This window comes from Leopardus geoffroyi, chromosome C2, assembly GCF_018350155.1.
Source record: "Leopardus geoffroyi isolate Oge1 chromosome C2, O.geoffroyi_Oge1_pat1.0, whole genome shotgun sequence".
NCBI lineage: Eukaryota > Metazoa > Chordata > Mammalia > Carnivora > Felidae > Leopardus > Leopardus geoffroyi.
This window is the reverse complement of record NC_059333.1, coordinates 6488587-6510695: the sequence shown is the minus strand read 5'-3', so window position 1 is coordinate 6510695 and position 22109 is coordinate 6488587. Positions and strand designations below refer to the sequence as shown.

Here is a 22109-nt window from a genome sequence, read left to right as displayed (position 1 = left end):
AGAAAAAAAAAAAAAAAAAAAAAAAATCCCCCGAATAGCCAAGGCAATCCTGCAAAAGAAAACCAAAGCTGGAGGCATCACAATTCTGGACTTCAAGATGTATTACAAAGCCATAATCATCAAGATAGTACAGTACTGGCACAAAAACTAACCCATATATCAATGGAACAGAATAAAGAATCCAGAAATGGACCCACAAACATATAGCCAACTAATCTTTGACAAAGCAGGAAAGAATATCCAAGGAAAAAAAAGTGTCTTCATCAAATGGTATTGGGAAAACTAGACAGCAACATGCAGGAGAATGAACCTGGACCACTTTCTTAAGTGGCTATTTCAACTCAAAATGGATGAAAGACCTAAACAGAAGACCGGAAGCCATCAAAATCTTAGAAGAGAAAACAGGCAACAATCTCTTTGACCTCGGCCACAGCAACTTCTTACTCAACACATCTTCAGGAGCAAGGGAAACAAAAGCAAAAATGGACTATTGGGACCTCATCAACATAAAAAGCTTCTGCGTGGCAAAGGAAACAATCAGCAAAACTAAAAGGGAATTGACGGAATGGGAGAGAAGATATTTGCAAATGACATATCAGATAAAGGGTTAGTATCCAAAATCAAACTCAGCATCCAAAAAACAATCCAGTGAAGAAATGGGCAAAAGAGATGAATAGACACTTTTCCAAGGAAGACATCCAGATGGCTGACAGACACATGAAAAAATGCTCAACATCACTCATCATCAGGGAAATACAAATCAGAACCACGGTAAGATACCAGGTCACCCATCAGAATGGCTAAAACGAACAATTCAGGCAACAACAGATATTGGTGAGGATACAGAGAAGGGGGAATCCTTTTGCACTGCTGATGGGAATGCAAACTGGTGCAGCCACTCTGGAAAACAGGATGGAGGTTCCTCAAAACATTAAAAATAGAATTACCATATGATCCAGTAATTCCACTACTGGGTATTTATCCAAAGGATACAGGTGTGCTGTCTCAAAGAGGCACATGTACCCCAATGTTTATAGCAGCACTATTGACGATAGCCAAAGTATGGAAAGGGCCCAAATGTCCATGGACAGATGAATGGACAAAGAAGATGTGGAGTGTGTGTGTGTATGTACGTACGTATATATACGTGTATATATGAGTATATACGTATATATGTATATGTGTGTGTGTGTATATAGACACATATACACATACACACATACAACGAAGTATTACTCGCCAATCAGAAAGAATGAAATCTTGCCATTTGCAGCTACGTGGATAGAACTAGAGGATATTATGCTAAGCGAAATTAGACAAAGAAAGACAAATATATGACTTCACTCATGTGGAACTTAAGATACAAAACAGACAAACATAAAGGAAGGGAAACAAAAATAAGATAAAAACAGGGAAGGAGACAAACCATAAGAGACTCTTAAACAAAGAGAACAAACTGAGGGTTGCTGGAGGGGTTTGGTGGGGGAATGGGCTAAATGGGTGATGGGCATTAAGGAGGGCACTTGCTGGGTTTAGCACTGGGTGTTATACGTAAGTGATGAATCACTTGGTTCTACTCCTGAAATCAATATTACACTATATGTTAAATAACTTGGATGCAAATTTTAAAAATTTATAATAAAAAAAAAGGAAAAAAAATCTATAATCAATCCTGGTGTTTCAAAAAGAACACAACAAAATAAGCATTAGCTGATATCTTCTTAGCATAATAACATAGATATGCATACTACAGACACCTAAATTATTAAGGCGTCTCACTTAGTGTGAAAATGGTAGACATGTCTCCACCAAGAGGAAAAGGTCCACTATCTCCACCACCATTCAACACTGTGCTGAAAGAACCGAGCAATGCAATTAGATAAGAGAGAGCAATGGGAGGTATAAAAATTACCTTAGTAGGAAAACTAGTATTTTTTAAAAAATTTTTTTCTAATGTTTATTTATTTTTGAGAGAGAGACAGAGAGATATGGAGCATGAGTGGGGAAGGGGCAGAGAGAGAGGGAGACAGAATCTGAAGTGGGCTCCAGGCTCTTAGCTGTCAGCATGGAACTCAAACTCATGAACCGTGAGATTATGACCTGAGCCGAATTCAGACATTTAACCAACTGAGCCACCCAGGCACCCCAAAGGACAACTAAGTACTTGTACAAAGGAGAGGGTACCTAAATAAAAAAACCTCAGATAATTCAATGATAAAATTAACTCAAAAGTTCGGTAACACAGCAAGATGTGTAAAAAAATTCAATCTACCGAAATCAGTAGCCTTCATCTCCACCAAATAATAACCACTTAGAGGCTCTAATGGCAGAAAAAGAACGCAGCACCGTATAAACTACAGATAAAGAACTAACATATCTGGTATATAAAGAACCTTTAGAAATTGCGGTGGGCATGGAGGGGACCAAAAATGTGATAGAGAAATGACCAAAGGACATAAATACATGTGCACAAAGATGAAAAAAAAAGACACTCTAAATATATGAAAAGATGTTCAACAACTTCACACATGAGAAAGTCAAAATAAAACTATTCTGTGAAATAAACCAAAGATAAAAGGACAAATATCGTATGATTCCACTTACACGAGGTCCCTATAGTAGGCAAATTTACAGAGAGCTAGAAAGTAGGAGAGAGGCTACCACGGACGTACAGAAGGTAAAAAGGGAGTCAGTGTTTAATGAGTACAGTGTCTGGGATGATGAAAGAGTGCTAGAAACGTACAGTGGTAATGGTTGCACATACTTTAGAGGTAACATTTTTGAAGTGTACACAGGAAAATAAAGTAGTAAATTTTATAATTTTTCTCACTAAAAAAAAGCCAAAACATAAAAAAATAAAACTACACTAAGACACCATCTCTCACCCATTAAACTGGCAAAGATTATCAAGTATAAAACACTCCGTTGGCTAACGGCTAAGAAAATCCATGTTGCTGGTGGCACCACCAGCAGGAAAGCCAAGTTGGAACCTTCCTTCAGCAGCAACTTTTACCACTACTTCCTACAACTCAGAGGCATGTATCTTTAGACACTGCGATCCTATTCCCAGGATCGTACTCCCAAATGACGTCTCCATCAGCAAAAAACTACATACACAGACAAAAAGATTACTCATTGTGGCACTGTTTATAATGAAAACACTGGAAACGTCCTAAATGGCCATAGGTAAGAGACTGGTTAAATAAACTGTTACAGTCCCATAATTGTATGATGCAAGTCTTGAAAGAAAGAGAGAAAGAGAAAGAAAGAGAAAAAGAGAGAGAGAGAGAGAGAGAGAAAGAAAGAACGAACGAACGAACGAACCATGGAGGAGATATTTAAAAACGAACATGGGGGGCCGCCTGGGTGGCTCAGTCGGCTAAGCGTCCGATTTTGGCTCAGGTCATGATCTCACAGTCCGTGAGTCCGAGCCCTGCGTCAGGCTCTGTGCTGACAGCTCAGAGCCTGCAGCCTGTTTCAGATTCTGTGCCTCCCTCTCTCTCTCTGCCCCTCCCCTATTCATGCTCTGTCTCTATCTCAAAAATAAATAAACGTTTAAAAAAAATTTTTTTTTAAATAAATAAAAACGAACATGGGGGCACCTGGGTGGCTCAGCTGGTTGAGCGTCTGACTTTAGCTCAGATCATGATCTCACAGCTCTGTGAGTTTGAGCCCCCATCGGGCTCTGTGCTGACAGCTCGGAGCCTGGAGCCTGCTTCAGATTCTGTGTCTCCCTCTCTCTCCGCCCCTAACCCACTCCCATTCTGTCTCTCTCTCAAAAGTAAACAAACATTAAAAAAAAAAAAAAAAAAAACAACGGACATGGAGTTCAAGAATATTTTAAGTGGAAAAAAAAGAATACTTAGTATCAATGTAATAGATGTGTTTAATTATAAGACTTATTAAATGGAAAGCTTTCATTAAATTTATTGGGTGCACATAATTAAATGAATTGAAAAGGGCAAAGAACTGGTATTTCTAGTTAACATTTTAAGTGGACTGCTAGCTGATTATAATAAATTACACTAAAATATTAAAAAAGAAAGAAAATTTTAAGTGAAAAAAGCCACGGAGTGAAAAGTGCCAAGAGCATCTATAGTATGCTATATTTTGTGTACAAAAGGAGAAACAATAAAATGTACACATATCTGATTGAATGTATGAAGAAAAACACAGGAAGCATAAACCAGAAACTAGGGAAGATGGGTGGGAATGTTTACCATAATTATCCAAAGCTACTAATAAAGGGTTAAAACGTTCAATTCACTGTAAAAAGAAGAAAATAATGTAAAAAAGTCTCCTTACATAAAACACAATTAGTTACTTTAACAGGCTGATAACAGCAGCTAGCATTATTGGATATTAGACACTATCTTAAACACTTTACAATCAATCGAGTTCTTACATCTCTGAGGAATACACGCTACCACTGCTTTTACAGATCTGGCCAGAGACCCAGAAAGGTTAAACAACTTGTCCAAGTGGAAGAATTTAGATTTAACCTCAAACCCTCTGCTCAACTATTACCTCAATGCTTTACAGAAGAATTAAATCAATTGTTCGTCAATACAGAACATTTCAAACCTTCAAACAACAGTGATTAAAAAATGTTAACATTCTATTATTAAATTTTCAACACTCTTTACAAAAACATTGGGTTCTTACAAAAAGAAAATCAAACGAAGACCAGTAATTCCATGTGATAATCGAGAAGGGGTTAGAGAGAGGCTTAGATTGGACAGCAGCATAAGCAACAAAGTAAAAACAAATCAACTGGACTTCATCAAAATGTAGAACTTTCCTTCAAAGGAAACCATTGAAGAAGTGAAAAGCCAGTCCCTCAAATGAGAGAAAATAAATGCAAGTCCTACGGCTGACAACAGACTCACATCCAGAAAAAAGAACTTTCACAGCAATAAAAAAAGACAACAAAAGTGATAAATGGACAACAGATTGGCACAGACATTTCTCCAAAGATAGACAGGAAATAAGCACATGAAAACATGTTCCAATATCATGAATCATTAGGGAAATGTATCAAAAGCAATGAGCTACCCCTTCACACCCACCAGGACAGCTAAAATCAAAAGTACATGTAGACAACGCCAAGGGCTACCAAGGATGTGGTGAAACTGGAATCCTCCTCCATTACCGATGGGAATATAAAACAATGCAGTTGCTTTGGAAAACACTCCAGCAATTCCTCAAAAGGTTAAACACAGAGTCACCACATGACCCAGCAAACTGACTTGTAGATATACATCCAAATGAAACAAAAGCTTGTGTTCAAACAAAAACCTGTATGTTAGTAAGGTGCATTATTCGTAATAGCCAAAACGAAGTATGGATGCATGCTACACGTGGACCAGCCTTGGAAACATTATGCCAACTGCAAAAAGCTCGTCCTCCCACCATCATACTGTAGGGTTCCATTTATATACAACGCACAGAACAGGTCAATCATTCCACAGAGACAGAAAGATTAGTGATTGTCAGGAGCTGAGAGAGGTGGGCTGGGGAGTAACTGCAAATGAGTATAGGATTTCGTTTGAGAGTCCATGAGGATTTTGAAATTAAAAAGTGGTGATGACGGGACAATCCCGTTAACATATTAGAACTGCTGGGTCACACGCTTGTACGGTTCAAGTACCTCAATAGAGCCGTTCCCGATTCATCCTAGTCCCTTGGTGGACTCAAAGGAAGAGACCGAAGACAAATTATTTACCATCATTTTATACATTTTAAAGTTAGAAAACTCACGTGTCTTCCAGAGCTCGAAGATTCATTTCCAGAAGACAGCTCACGCCGCCCAACATTTCTTCGACTATAATTCAGGCGCCTGCGCCTGCACGTCCTCTGCCGGGACTGGGACAGCAGCGCCAGCGACTCACACTGAAACAGAAACGCGCACGTGGAACCAGCATCCAGTAAGTGCCATCGCCCGCAAGACACATGTTCTTTCACATTCCAAAAAGGATTTAAGGCAAAAATAACGAAGAATAATAGCTCAAAAATATACAAATATGGATGTAGTTAAATTAAACTTGGTGGTTTTACTTTTAAGGTACTTAGAAGACGTGGCTAAATGAGGCACGTTAGATCGGCATTTTCCAAACTAAATTATAAGTTAACTATTTTGCCATTAATAAGATCATAACAACAATAACCCAAGATACCACTTTAAAATATCTAATTTAGGGGCCCTGCGTGGCTCAGTCGGTTAAGCGTCCAACTCTTGGTTTTGGCTCAGGTCATGATCTCCGTTTCGTGGGTTCATGCCCCACATCGGGCTCTGCACTGACAGCATGGAGGCCACTTGGGATTCTCTGTCTCCCTCTCTCTGCTTCTCCCCCACTCGTGCTATTTCTCCCTCTCTCTCAAAACAAACTTTAATAGAAATAAAATATGTATCTTCGAAGCGAAAAGTATATATTCATGTATCATGATGCTGTCACCAACACTAATGAACATATCCCTGTTGTATACACAGAGAGAAAGATCTGAAATAATCCTCAAATATTAACCCAACTTATTTCCAGATTTTAATTTTTGGAGGATTTGTTGTTGTCAATACTTTTCAGCTCTGTGTGAATTTTTAAAATACCATATTTTACCAAAACAAAATACATATTTAAATAATCCTTAAAAATCATCCAAATAAAACAGACAACACTTCTTCTAAAGGGCGGAGGGAGCATGCTATTGCTCAGACTCAGTCGTGTGTGAAAGCATATATTCCTTGAACTGATATACAAGTTAATTTTCACATTAGTACCTTCGGTTAGATAATCAGTGGTGTGTTTTATCATTTCATTATGCCTCTGGCCGATTTTCAAATGAACTGTGCTTTCCTTAATTTGTCCATATTGCTTTTCGTTAAAGAAAAAAACACCTATTAGTGAGTTTCACGACGGAAATTTTTAAACATAGGTGGGCCAAACCTACCGTTAAGAAACTCTTGCAAAATATCCATTTTTTAAAATAAGTTTGAGGGCATTATATACCTAAACGAGCCTATAAAGAATTATAGGACCAAGATAGAAAAGTGTAAACAGTAAAAGATAACCCTACAATTTCACTCCAGAAGAGGGAGCTGAAGGGTTCAGCAGGTAAGCAAAAAACCAAGAGACTAAACTCATGAGTTAGGCTAACAAAAAATTGCAATTTAGAGTCTTCTATGTGTAGAACACTGCAGGCTTTGGCTCTTAGATCAAAGGGTACTGCCTAGACTGATCGGTAAATTGAAGATAAACAGTAATCCAAAATAATTATAGCCCCATCCTTGTTGCGATTAAGGCAATACAGGCTTGACAGTGGCCTTAGCAGCTCACCATAAGCAGATGTAAATCCTCTCTGGGGGAAGAAGTATCATCCCAGGCTTCAAATTATCTCTAGCTTTAACATTCAATCAAAACCATAGGCAACAAAGAACGTAAACAAAAAAAATGAGAAAAAAATCAACAAGCAATGGAAACAGGGGAACAAGATACTGAAATAATGAAATCAGCAGACATGGAATTTTAAAAATAACCATGGCTGATTTTCAAGAAGTTAATGAGAACTTCACCAGAAAACTGAAAGCCCCAAAAAAGGGACCAAGTAAAACTTATGAACTGAAAAATACAGTAACAAAACTAGGTTTAACAGCAGATTACACACGGCTAAAAGAACTAATGAACTGCAATATAGGTCAGGAGAAAAAAAAAAATCAGAATAACAGCTAACAACCTAACAAAAAGAAATCAATAGCAAAAGTCTAACATACATGTAACTGCAGTATCAGGAGGAAGAAGGAAACACATTCGATGCAAACACTAGCCAAAGGAAAGCTGGCATAGCTGTATAAAGAATTTGGAGAAGGGGCACCTGGGCAGCTCAGGCTGTTAAGCATACAACTCTTGACTTTGACTCAGGGCATGATCTCATGGTTCACGGGATCAAGCCATGCATCGGGCTCTGCACTGACAGTGTGGAGCCTGTTTGGGATCCTCTCTCTCTGCCCCTCCTCTGCTTGTGTGAGTGATGCTTGCACCTCTCACTCTCTCTCTCTCTCTCTCTCTCTCTCTCTCAAAATAAATAAACATTAAAAAAGAGTTTGGAGAGTAAAACATTACAAGAAATAAGGGGTGAAAATTCATACTGAGAAAAGGTTCAATTCAACAGGGAAAAATGAAATTCTACATGTGCACATACCAAATAATATAGCTGCAAACCATATTAAGAAAAACAAGCCGAAACAGAGAAATTTGTAAAGATAATGAGATTTTAACATATCTCACTACAGGTAGGGAGTGCAATCAGTTTGAAATGGCATGTGGCATTAACTAAGTGGAATATACACATATTCCATGATCTAAAAATTTCACTCCAAGGCATAGATTAAAATATACAAAGAGATACCAAGAGATACGTACAAAATGCTGACAGAATTATTACTAATAGTCAAAATATGAAAACAATCCAAATGTCTTTCAAGAACAGACTGAATAAATGGCAGTATGTTCATCAAGGGAATACTATACAACAAACAATGAAAAGAAATGAACTTCAACTACTCACAACAACACGGATAAATCTCACAAGGTCAAATGATTAAACCAGATACAAAAGAATGCAGAATGTAGGATTCCACTTAGATCAGTGTTTCTCGATGTTTTTGCATTATCATTACCGTACAGGAAACTTGGAACAGTTTCCTAATTTGCTCCCCCAGAAGATGTAATGCTGCAGATATATGTCATCAGTGTTTACACAGTGTATGTATCCAAGCTTTGTACATAAGAAGACTAAGTATAAAGTTTAGCCTTTTTACTCAATACAGGATTAAGAATAATCATAATTTTTGACTTAAAGGTAAAATTGAAAATTTTAAAGAACTTCATACATTTAACTTCATAACCATTTCTTGAATAATTTTAATATAATTTAATTACATAGATTGTAATATATCAAGTAACATATCCAAATTAGAAAACCGTGACTACATAAGGAATAGCAATGTAATCAGTTTTTAAAATCTCTCAAAACTTATTTTTTCTAGCAAAAATAAAACAATCAAAGAATCTATCAGTTACGTATAACTTATTTTAGTAAATTTAACTTTCAAATTTTTTCATGAGAAAACATCCTCAGGCCAAAGATATTCATTTAGATAGTCAACATTTTTTTCTTTTCAGTACCTGACATGATGAGTTGAATCACTTTTAAATTAAATAAAAAGGTAACAGGCGCCTGGGTGGCTCAGTCGCTTAAATACCCAACTCTTGGTTTCAGCTCAGGTCATGATCTCAGTGAGTTTGAACCTTGCATCGGGCTCTGTGCTGATAGCGCGGAGCCTGCTTGGGATCCTCTCTCTCTGCCCCTCCACCACTACTAGTTTTCTCTCTCTCTCTCTCTCTCTCTCTCTCTCTCTCTCTCTCTCAAAATAAGTAAACTTTCTAAAAATTAATTAGAATCAAGCTTCAATGACAAGGCACATAATGGCAGCCATGAGTACGTGCACAGGCCATCAGTCATGACGTTGAACGGTCAACCGCGAGCAAGTCCACAGCTTTGCAGCACTGATCTTGCATACATTTTGTGCACCTTCCATGCATCAGTGTTAACACTGCTCATGTGATGTGCATGAAAATCCAAATAGAGAAACTAAATATTATGGACAAAGATTTTCTTCAGCAGGATGAAGTTTTGGAGGGTCTAAGTTTTTTTTACAGATTTTTTGGAACTGCATCATCAGGATAAACTGAAGAAACAGACAAAGCTAACCAGCAGTTTTAGAAGTCAAACAACAGGCTAGCTGTGGATTCAGTGAGTAGGGACGGACCTGCCATGCTTGAGATAAGCCCAGAACATTCCAATTCTTGACCTGAGTGGTCACCACACAGGAATTTTCTGGAATCCTTTACCACTGGTAGCCAGCCATTGGGCTACTTACTCCTCTCAAGTTTCAGACTCCTCTTTCCCAACAGCTGTACAACTTTATGCCCCTTATTTTAAATCCCAAACAGAAGACCTTGAGCAAGAAATATTCTACTTCAGGCAAAAGGTACTAATATTCTCAAGGATCAAAAAAATAAAAGTATATTCAGTTTAATTTCCAATTTGCTTATTCCTCAGAAAACAGAATTTCAGTTACCTTCTGTGTGAGCTGGAGAGTCTTCCTTTTTCTTCCTATTATATAAAGATTTCTTTCCTCTTCACCCTTCTCTATTCTGAAGTCTTCCAATTTCCTACAAATGTAAGTATCCAGTTATACTGGTTAATGAACTGATGGATAAGTAAAGGGTATAAAGAGGAAAAACTAATCATTACGATTTGGGGCACCATAAGCTTATATGCTTTTTAAACTAATACAAAAAATCCCTAAAGTTCTAATAAAACAAGTCAAGCTATACTTTATGTTAGAAACGTAATATGGGGCACCTGGGTGGCTCAGTCAGTTGGGCATCCGACTTGAGCTCAGGTCATGATCTCACAGTTCATGGGTTCGAGCCCCGCATCGGGCTCTGTGCTGACAGCTTGGAGCCTGTTTTGGATTCTGTGTCTCCCTCTCTCTGCTTCTCTCCTGCTCATGCTGTCTCTCTCTCTCTCAAAAATAAATAAATATTTTAAAAAAAAATTAAAAAAAAAAAAAAAGAAACATAATATAATCTCAGAGGCAGTTAGGAGGTCTTATTTTTCGCACTTAATACAGAGATGTTTGTATTTTCACAGACCCCAATACAACCAACTCAAATAGAATCTTTCACATTAGCTACTCAATCTTCCTGTAAATTGGGCAAGACTACAATCCTTTTCTCTAAAGAAACAATAAAAACAGAATCCTCCTCCAAACTTATTCCAACTGCATGTTTTGTAATTGGTAGAAAACCAGAATGGCAGTGTCACTACTTCTTCTAATCACCTATGTTTCACTCACATGATACAAAACAAAGATTATGTTCCTGTGACCGATCTCAAAGCAGGGGACCTTCCACCATGAGGAATGTACTGAACGAAGTTCAGTTTCCTCCTCCGTGGTGAGAGAATCCAGGTGACTGAATGTCCCTTTTCTCCAACTTGAATGCTGCTGAAAACATATGGCTTTGTGTTTTATGTTCACTTTAAAACCCCTCTTGGGCCAGTTTCAAAACAGACATATGGGCCACGGCCCAAGACACAACTAGACGCTCAAATGAGTCTGCACGCAAATGCCGGTAAGTAAGAACTTGATTCTACAGAAATGGCTTTTTTCTCAGGATCCACCTCTGGCTCACACTCAGATGCCAACGGAAAAATGCTGCATCCACAGGGCAGCTCTAAATCAGACTCAGCCCTTCACACGTTCTCAGTTTCACCAACTGTACATATATTTAAGGAACTATGGAATTCCTACCCCATAGCTGTACGCTTCCCTTTGCTTTGAAAACGAACCACCACATACACTTCATTCTCAATCACTAACATGGCTGAGAACATGCTAGGAACATGCTAGGCCTTCGTGAGTACAGTATCATCTTCAACGGTGTGCAACTGCAATCCCACACCTAAATGAGACGTCAGTTAAGAAAAGCGGTATTAGAAAGATCATAGGATGAACAGAATTAGAATGAATACAACGGACAGAGTCTCCACTATTCCTGAATTAAGACAAGCTACGTGTCTGAGATCTAGCCCCAACCGGAACTGCGTCTACTAGGAAGCAGGACTGTGTGCTCATGGTTCTGCACGGGAGGATCATTGATTTTCTCACACTTTCATCTAACACCTAAATTTTTCACAAGGGACACATAACTACTTTTATAGCTGGGAAACAAAATTTTAATTTTCTCGATCTTCATCAAGTGCCACTCTAATTAATTAATTACAAGTTACGTAAAATTCCCATTGCTTCCACTCATAAGGACTGTCATCAAGAGCACCGACCGTTGCTAGATCGCTTAGCGCCCCATTGTAAAATCTCACGTGTATTTTAGAATACAGCACTATGAGGAGCTACGCTCTTCTTCGGGAAATTTTTATTATAGCAGACAGCTAGTTGGTGCAAAAACTGCATTCTCCTTTTCTTCCTTTGAAACAGATCTGTTTTTATCTAGGCTCTTTGCTGCCCTAAAAGAAACCATCACCTAGCCTCCTCTGTAGCTAAGTACAGCCATACGATGACAACATTCTGGTCAATGAATTATGAGCAGAAGATCTCATGTGCAACCATGACAGCTGCTTAAATCAAGTTTACTCAACAAATGTCCTTTTTGCCTCAGTCTCTCCCTTCTTCTGACCTAAACCTCGCTCTCCACCACAAAGGCAGACATGATGGCTACCATTATAAAGACCAGCTATCTTGGACATAACTGTTTCCAGTGTTTCATCTGAAGAGAATAAATAATAGAGGAATTATTGTCGGGGCGCCTGGGTGGTTGAGTCAGTTAAGCATCTGACTCCTGGTTTCGGCTCAGGTCATGATCTCAAAGTTCGTGAGTTCAAGTCCCACACCAGGAACTGTGCTGACAGCACACAATCTGCTTAGGATTCTCGGTCTCCCACTCTCTCTGCTTCTCTCTTTCTCACTCTCTCAAAATAAATAAATATTAAAAAAAAAAAAAAAAAAAAAGGAGAAAGAACTATTCTTCAGGTCTTTCACTCTTGATACTGGTTTGCTTCCCTTGATTCTGACAACAAAAAGTATCCCAAAGTAACACTTTTGGTTCTGATGACCGTGCAACTCAGACACAGTTTTAAGGATTAATGATAGCATAGTACATACATGATGGTGATTTTCTGTATTTCTCATCCCAATACCAGATTTTGCTTTCCATTATTTTATGGTGTATTTATAAACATTCTTAAATTCACCATACAGTATGTAAGTACTACATTCCTCCACCAATCACCGAAACTCTTTGGCCTAAACACATGAAGGACGCACTTTTACAAAACCATCTTCAAGGCATTAGTTACTAGGAGATATAAGATAACGGAATACTGAACATTTCAGTTATCACTGAAAAGCAGTATTTGCTATGTCCATTGCATTAACTCAAAAATCAGTTAGGTTATACTCAGTAGCAAGGAAGACCCTACTGCCCAGATTATAATTATGAAATACTTCCCACTAAAAGAAAACAGGGCTACTTAAGAGAAAAGAATGACTCTACATCCAAGACAAGAAATTCACAAGATGAACTTCAACACCTTGCCATGTCTGATAGCAGGGATGTTACAGAAAGATACTACAGTCATTTCAAAAGGACTAAAGAGCCAACTTGAAGAGGTTCCTCCTGGCTAGAGGTGGAAAAACTTAAAAATCAATAAAGATATTAGAAATAAACTAAATCGCAGCAGTGTGATTTATACAGCGAAAACCCCAAAGACAAATTGGTCAACGCTGGAGGATGAAAGGGAGTAAATCTTCGTCTTGAAGGTAAATAAAGCAAAATAAACATCTATCTTGTCTTTTCTATATGAACTTTACTATTAGATAATCAAACAGCACATCCGGCTAAATTTCTCTTTTAGAAGTACCCACTGTAACAAATGAAGACTTCAAAGAGTTGAGTGATCAGTTTTATGACCCCTAATGAATTAATGAACCTAACCAGTGAGTTCCCATGCCTGCCAGTGTCACAAAAAGAGAATACTTATTATGTGCCTTTTGACAAAATTATGCCACTTTAAGAAATAGTCTTGCAAAAAACTAAAAACATTTATGACATGAGACCATTGGAAATTTAAACACTGGACATTTGGACATTTGGTTCTACTGAGGAATTATTTTTCTAAGGTATGACAATAGCACTGAGGTAATAACTGAAAACAATCCCTGATCTTTTAGATATATATATATATCTTTTAGGCATATTTTTAAACAAAATTATATACCTGGGATTTATTTCAAAATAACAATAAAGGGACAAAAGCAGGTATTTGTAAAGATGGAACAGGAATACGAAAAACAATTTACAAAAAAAGTAACTACAGTAAAAACTTTGAGAACGATTTCAACATTTTCCTACCACAAGTAAACCAGATTCCAACCCATTACTAAAATATACTTACGTGATTATTTACACCACTAATGGGGTAAAAAAAAAAAAAAAAAAAAAAAAGGTGTAAATAACCACATAGATATATTTTTGTAAAAAGAAACAATATTAAGAGATATCCTAAAACAAACCTAAATATGCCTAGTGGTACCTCTGGTACAACCACTCTTCGTTTCCAAGCCTGCAGGTCACGCTCAGTAGCAATCTGACTGCGTGGAGCATTCTGATGCATCTGACGAACACCTTCCACTTGTCCGCTACGACGCAGACCAATATTTGGAGGGGACTGGATGTCTAAGCTCAGTCTTCTAAAACCTACAAAAAAGAAACGTCAAAACTGATTCCGAGAGAATTTTCAATCTAATATGCATTTAACACATAATAAGCATATACACTCCACCCAGTAAGACACAAACCAAAAATAAAGATACAAACCAAAACTACAAATCCAAAACGCTTTGTCAGAAAGTATCCTAATGAGACTAAGATCAATATACAGAACACAGAACAAACATCTATTCACTTCAATTTCCATTACTAGACTTTCTGGAATTTTTTAATGCATAGATATTTTCTATTATAATGCTCTATTTGCATTCGTAAAACCCTTCCTTGCCTTTTTCAGAACCATACACTAAAAACACATCTTTTTGGAAAAATTAGCATTGCAGAGAGCCTCCTCAAACTGTGGTGGCTCTATAACAAGAGCTCGAACATTACCTGTGACTTTAAGAGATAATCTGAGCCACTCAGGCAGGCTAGCTGCCAGAGTGGGTATCAAAACTTCAACAAAATGCAGAGCAGGGCAATGCTGGCCGCACCTGAATTAGAGCTAAGAGAGTGGATGACAAGGCAACCCAGATAACAAAGCTTAGTGAGCCCTAAGCCTGTGCAGAGCTGATTAGGTGGGCCACAGGAGACAGGGCAACCTCTCTCACAAGCTGGAAGTCAGCTGGATGGAGGACGGAGACCAGCGTGGTGGCAGGTGTCCCAGGTAAAGTGCTTGTTTTCTTAAAACACTGGAGGAAGGGACTTCTGCTATTAATGCAACAGAGAAACTGGGGGCTGTATCCTTGCCTGCAGGAGGCTATAACATTCTTCTTCACCTCTGCCAGCTCTCCTTGCCCAGGGCAAAATCCACGTGGCTAAACACACCCCTGCCTTCTTCTAGCTACAGCATTCTGTTTACCAATCAAATGTGAACCAATTTGCATTGCACGACACACCATACTCTGCCTAAAAGGCAGAGTGATCGTGTAAATTCAAACATTTACATTAAAACAAACTGCCATTTAAGAAACATGTTTTGAATTCAGAACCAACAATAAATTCTAAATCTGAATGCTCGAGTAATACTATTATTCTCCAACACTGTGAAGAAAACATGTGCACTGGGTCTCATATCATCACATGAGAACTAACTCAAGTGGTCATAAACAGATTCATTACAAAGACTGTTATTCCGCACCGTGGAGTACCATGATGCTACGAAAATGGATGAGGAAGCGCTATGAGTGGATATGGAGTGATTTCTAGAATATATCATCGAGGGGAAAAAGCAAAGCTGAGAAGAACGCATATGCATCAACTGTGCAGTATTCCTGCCTAAAATATTTAACCTGCCTGTTGGGAGAATTTTTCTTTTACGTAGACAGGAAGAAACATTTGGCAAAAATGATACTGAAATTTGTGGCCAAGTAACCCATGCAGGTGTGACACGGCAGGGATGATTTTTGTGGTACTCAAGGCTTCTCTAACGTTCCACAGGCATTTATCTTCCCCAGAAGGAGTTTCCATTTGCTGAACAACTGCCTGCTCCTCGAGAGGAGTTCCCCCACTGAGGAACTATATTACTATTATATGCTAGTCTCAAGAACTTCGCCCTACAAATTCATTTCAAGCCTTCCGATTCCAGAAGAAACATTTAGTGCTCTACCCAACTAATTTTTTTTTAATTAAAAGTATTGTTTATTTTCTAAATATTTATTTTTGGGAGACAGACAGAGTGTAAGCAGGGGAGGGGCAGAGAGAGGGGAGACCCAGAATCCGAGCTGTCAGCACAGAGCCTGATGTGGGGCTCCAACCCACGAAGCGTAGGATCATGACCTGGGTCGAAGTCGGACGCTTCACCGAATGAGCCACCCAGGCACCCCGTTAATGAAAAGTATTTAAAGGGAAACCTACAACTGTAGTTTTCCCTTTAAAAAAAAAAATACTTTGTCCCTTACTCATTTAATATAATTTTGTAAATACTCTTATTTAGGAGCAAAAAAAAAGTTTCAATAAACTTCCAAGTACTTGAAAATTCAATGTCCATTTGCTGGCACATCAACTTTACAAAAGCCTAGTGAAGTTCCCTCCCGGCTGCTGCTACCTAAGCTGTAAAAGCACACTGCTGAAAATTTTTCACTGCATGTACCAGACAGTGACTTCATGTCCTCTTAGATTTCAGTCATGTGAAGACGCAATAGCTCTCATCTATCCTACCTCTTCGGGGTGTTTCTTCCCCACTGGGAAGTCCACTTGGAACGGTATCGTGATCTGCTCCCAGTCTCTGATCCTGCTGCTGCTGTAACTGTCTTATCATCCCATCAAGAACACTGGACTCGGGGCTGCGTTCACCATTATCATTGGTTTGGAGGCTTATAATTTGTTCAATCACCTCTCCATCACCTGTAAATTCAATGAATGAATACAAAATCATAATATACACGAACAGGAAAACAAACTCAGTAGAGTGCAATTAAAGTTATCATTAGCAATTCTCAGATTTCTTTTCAAAAATAAGCAATTAAAGATATCCTATATATTTATAACTAATTGAGACAGACGAAAGACTCAAAACAAACAAAACCCTTCTTTATACCCAACAGCACAAAAACCTCCATAGAGCCTCTGAAACCCCTGAAGTGAGCAAACAGAAACACGCTTCTGTAGAAGCTTTATTTTGCTGTTTCACACTAATGCTACCCTACCCTCACCTTATAGAAGATAGGTTTCATTAAACTCTCATTTGCAAGGTCTCTGACAAGACCAGAGCAACAATGTGCGATTTCTCAGAGTAGAGACTCTCTTAATAAAACAAAAAGAGGGGCGCCTGGGTGGCTCAGTCTGTTAAGCAGCCGACTTCGGCTCAGGTCATGATCTCGCGGTCCGTGAGTTCGAGCCCCGCATCGGGCTCTGTGCTGACAGCTCAGAGCCTGGAGCCTGTTTCGGATTCTGTGTCTCCCTCTCTCTGACCCTCCCCCGTTCATGCTCTGTCTCTCTCTGTCTCAAATATAAATAAACGTTAAAAAAAATTTTTTTTTAAATAAAACAAAAAGAGTAATACTATTCAACAAACTGCAGCTATACTACACCTGCCTCTCCCACTAAGCTCAAGTTGCTCTTTTAGGTGCCAGTACACGTAATTCTTCAACTACAAAATCAGATTTTTTTAAGTGTCTTTGCTTCTCTATTTTTTCTCTTTTTTTATGTTTTTATTTATTTTTGAGAGAGAGACAGAGCACAAGCAGGGGAGGGGCAGAGACAGAGGGAGACACCTCTGAGCTGTCAGCACAGAGCCCAACAAGGGGCTCAAACCCGTGAAACGTGAGATCGTGACCTGAGCCGAAGTTGGAGGCTCAACTGACGAGCCACCCAGATGCCCCTTTGCTTATTTTTCACCTAACAGGTTCAGTTAGTATTAATGGATAAAAAGTGTAAGATGGTTGTGGGATCTGGCAATTTATTTGCATCCTACTACCTGAGTTAGATTCCCTTATATCTCATGGATAACATCTTCATTTACCATGGCAATCAATAAAGAACTTACAAGAGTTAAATACCGTAACTAAGACTGTCTTAAAACCACTAACATTTTTTAATAGTTTCAAAACATGAGCTAGAAAGGAAAAAGAGGAGCCCTAATCTAAAAAGATAAAAAGATTTTAATTTGAATTGGGAACAAAGATTCCTAAGACCACAACACGGAACCAAAGGGAAAACAGTAGAAAAGGAGACTTCTAGTCCTCTCCTCCTCCCTGCAAAATCCCATAGTCTACATAACTTTTCTTTCACAGCACAGAATATTTATATATAACTTGGCAAATATCATCAGAATAACTGTTTCTAGCTGGCATAATGCTATTCAAACACTGAAATATTAACATGAAAGCTTATGTGCTACAGGAACTGCCCTCCCACTGGAAAGTACAACAACCCTGGAAAAACAAGGGTTTTCAGAAACTGGACAACAGATACACAGGACTGCAATCCCCAAGAGAAGACAAACAATGGAGTCTAGCCTTTTGATTACTCCGGGGAACAGCCTCGAAGCAGCTTCCAGAAGAGGAAACCCAAACAGCATCCAGAGGTCTCACTGAGTGAAGGAAGACAGAGATCAGAGCTTGGGAGCAGAGGGAAAGACAACAATATGCAGGGCTGAACATCAGAGAAGAATGAATTCTACAGAAAGCTCAGAGATGTACAGTGAGGTTCAATCGATTATTTGACTAAATAATGGTATGTGCATACACTGGGTAAAACTCTACCATACTAGGGGAAAAACATGAAAAAGCAGTATCCCCAAAAATTCCCAGAGCTCTCACTGAGCTGGAAATAGTCCATGTTCCCAACAGCCTGAATAAAGAAACTTCAGAATACACAGCAGAATTGTTTAATGCATACTTCCAATTTTAAAACTCAGAATATTTAAACGTGTGTTCAACACAATGAAGAATACAATGACTGCTAGTGCTTTGGTGCCAGAAGTTTTACACACCATTGCCTCTGTATCATCAGTGCAAATATCAACACTATAAAAAAAGGTAACTGATATTTCCATATTATTATGAAAATAGTTGTGAACTTGAAGAACCCACAAAAAAGGTCATGGATAGAACTACAGGTCTGCAAATCACACACTGGCAATTCTTGTCCTACAGCAATCATTAAAAATAACTAAAACAAACAAGTATTGCCAGTAAGCCATTAATTAGTGAAGATAATATGAAATACTAAAAAGTAATCAATTTCAAACAAGGCGGGAAAAAAAGAAGAATGGCATAAAGAACAGAAAGGATAAAGAGAAAAAAACAGCAAAATGGTAGAGAATTAACCCTGACCATGCTAATAGTTATATTAAACGTAAATGGTCTACATTTTTCAATTAACAGATAGGTTGTCAGATTGGATTGGTGCCTACAAGAAATCGGTTTTAATACAAAGAAACAAACTGGCTATAAAAACTGAAAAGACACACCATGACAATACTAATCAAAATTGGTTGGATTAGTATATTGATACAAAACAAAGAAATAGGGGCGCCTGGGTGGCTCAGTCAGTTGAGCATCTGACTCTTGATTTCAACTTAGGTCATGATCCCATGGTTCATGGGTTTGAGCCCCTATCAGGCTCTGTACTGACAGTATGGATCCTGCTTGCAATTCTCTCTCTCCCTCTCTCTCTGTCCCTCCCTGGCTCATGAGCACGTGCTCTCGCTCTCTCTCTCTCTCTCTCTCTCTCTCAAAATAAATAAATAAACATTAAAAACAAAACAAAACCAGAAACAGAAAAATAGTCTTCAAAAGAAGAAATACTACCAAGGAAAAAGGAACAATTCATAATGATAAAGGAATTAATTCACCAAGAGGACAATCTGAAATGTGTCTGCCCCTAATAAAAGAACTTTAAAATATATATAAAATAGAACCAAAAAGAGAAATAAGACGAACCCACATGATAGATATTTTAGCACTCCTTATTAATAACCCCGAATGGAAAAAAGTCACGTCTGTCAAACGTTAGTAAAGGGATAAGTGAGGGTATATGCATACAGTGGTGTACTATCAACAAACAGGAACAAACAACTGATATGTGCAACAACAAAAATGAATCTCAAAAGCACCATGCTGCGCAGCCTAGGTGGCTCAGTCGGTCGAGCAGTTCAGCATCAGAATCTTGATTTCCACTCAGGTCATGATACCAGGGTTGTGGCATTGAGCCCTGTGTCAGGCTCCATGCTAAGCTTGGAGCCTGCTTAAGATACTCTCTTCCCCCTCTCTCTCTGCCCCTTCCCCACTCACATGCACACATTCTCTCTCCCCACCCCAAAAATATTAATAATAATAATGATAATAATAATAATAATAAAGATAAGGGGCGCCTGGGTGGCTCAGTCGGTTAAGCGGCCGACTTCAGCTCAGGTCATGATCCGCGGTCCGTGAGTTCGAGCCCCGCGTCGGGCTCTGTGCTGACAGCTCGGAGCCTGGAACCTGTTTCAGATTCTGTGTGTCCGTCTCTCTGACCCTCCCCCGTTCATGCTCTGTCTCTCTCTGTCTCAAAAATAAACGTTAAAAAAAAAAATTAAAAAAAAAATAATAATAAAGATAAAATTTTTAAATTAAAAATTTTTTTTACATTTGTTTATTTTTGAGAGAGAGATCGTGCACAAGTGGGGGAGGGGCAGAGAGAGAAAGAGACAGAGAATCCAAAGCAGGTGCCAGGCTCTGAGCTGTCAGCACAGAGCCTGACGAGGGGCTTGAACTCACAAACCGTGAGATCGTGACCTAAGCCGGACACTAGACCGAGGCACCCAGGTGCCTCAAATTTTAAAAATTTTTAAAAAGGCACCATGCTGGGGTGCCTGGGTGGCTGAGTCGGTTTCGTGTCCGACTTCGGCTCAGGTCATGATTTCATGAGTTCGAGCTCTGCACTGGGCTCTGTGCTGACAGCTTAGAGCCTGGAGCCTGCTTTGGATTCTGTGTCTGCCTCTCTCTCTCTGCCCCTACCTCACTCATGCTCTCTCTCTCTCCCTCTCAAAAATAAACATTAAAGGGGCGCCTGGGTGGCGCAGTCGGTTAAGCGTCCGACTTCAGCCAGGTCACGATCTCGCGGTCCGGGAGTTCAAGCCCCGCGTCAGACTCTGGGCTGATGGCTCAGAGCCTGGAGCCTGTTTCCGATTCTGTGTCTCCCTCTCTCTCTGTCCCTCCCCCGTTCATGCTCTGTCTCTCTCTGTCCCAAAAATAAATAAACGTTGAAAAAAAAAAAATTAAAAAAAAATAAATAAATAAACATTAAAAAAAAAAAAAATGGCGGGGCGGGGGTGCCTGGGTGGCTCAGTCGGGTAAGCATCCAACTTCAGCTCAGGTCATGATCTCACAGTTCCTGAGTTCAAGCTCCGCATCGGGCTCTGGGCTGACAGCTCAGAGCCTGGAGCCTGCTTCGGATTCTGTGTCTCCCTCTCTCTCTGCCCCTCCCCCCTCGTGCTCTCTCTCTCCCTCAAAATAAATATTGAAAAAAAATTTTTTTTTAATTTTTAAAAAGGCACCATGCTAAATTAAAGAAGCCAGATACAAAAGATTTCATATCGCACAATTCCATTTATATAAAATTCCTTAAAAAGACAAAATTAAAGTGACAAAATAGAACAGTCATTACAAAGGACAAGAAGACTCCAAATAAGTTCAACAGAACTTTTGGGGACCCTGATTGTAGTGGTGGTTACGTGACTGCTTAACATCTGCCAAAACTCACTTGACTTGTACACTTGAAACTGGTGAATTTTATTGTATGTAAACTATACTTCAATTAAACTAACAAAAAATAAACATTTGAAACAGTAAACATATAGCGATCTACATTAAGTCTTAGCCTTAACTATAACTGGTGATTAACTTTTAGTAAATCAATCCTCATCCAAACAAAACATAAGCATTTTTTTCTTTGCTTAATAACATCTGTATGGAGACACTGCTGGGAACAGATACAAAAAAACAAAAAACAAAAAACAAAAAACAAAATAAAAACTCTGCCCTTGATGAGGACAGGCAAAGTACAAGATGGGACTCAAACATCTTGTGCCAGAAAGTAAGGAAGTGTTCAAGGGACTCAGAAAGGGAACAACACTCAGCCTGAGACTCTGACACTCAAATCTAAAATTACTATGAACAACAAAATAATGGCCATTATGGATTATAATCCACTATATAACAACCCCTAAGTCCATATTAAAACTTAATGAACTATGTAAATATATAAAAGGAAGGCTAATAAAATGTAGATGCAATGACGACAGAGTTAGGAAACAACCATTCTGCAACCTTCATA

General features: G+C 38.8%; 1 protein-coding gene across 1 annotated transcript in view; it reads right to left on the bottom strand.

Moving 5' to 3' along the window:
* The window catches only part of BRWD1 (bromodomain and WD repeat domain containing 1), a 128685-nt gene that overhangs the window by 49016 nt on the left and 57560 nt on the right, over positions 1-22109 (bottom strand). Inside the window, exons 18-21 of the mRNA XM_045501358.1 lie at positions 16509-16694; positions 14153-14336; positions 10136-10229; positions 5761-5892 (exon numbers count right to left, since the gene is read on the bottom strand). Of these exons, the coding sequence (XP_045357314.1) occupies positions 5761-5892; positions 10136-10229; positions 14153-14336; positions 16509-16694 (596 nt within the window). The remainder of the gene's footprint in view (positions 1-5760; positions 5893-10135; positions 10230-14152; positions 14337-16508; positions 16695-22109) is intronic.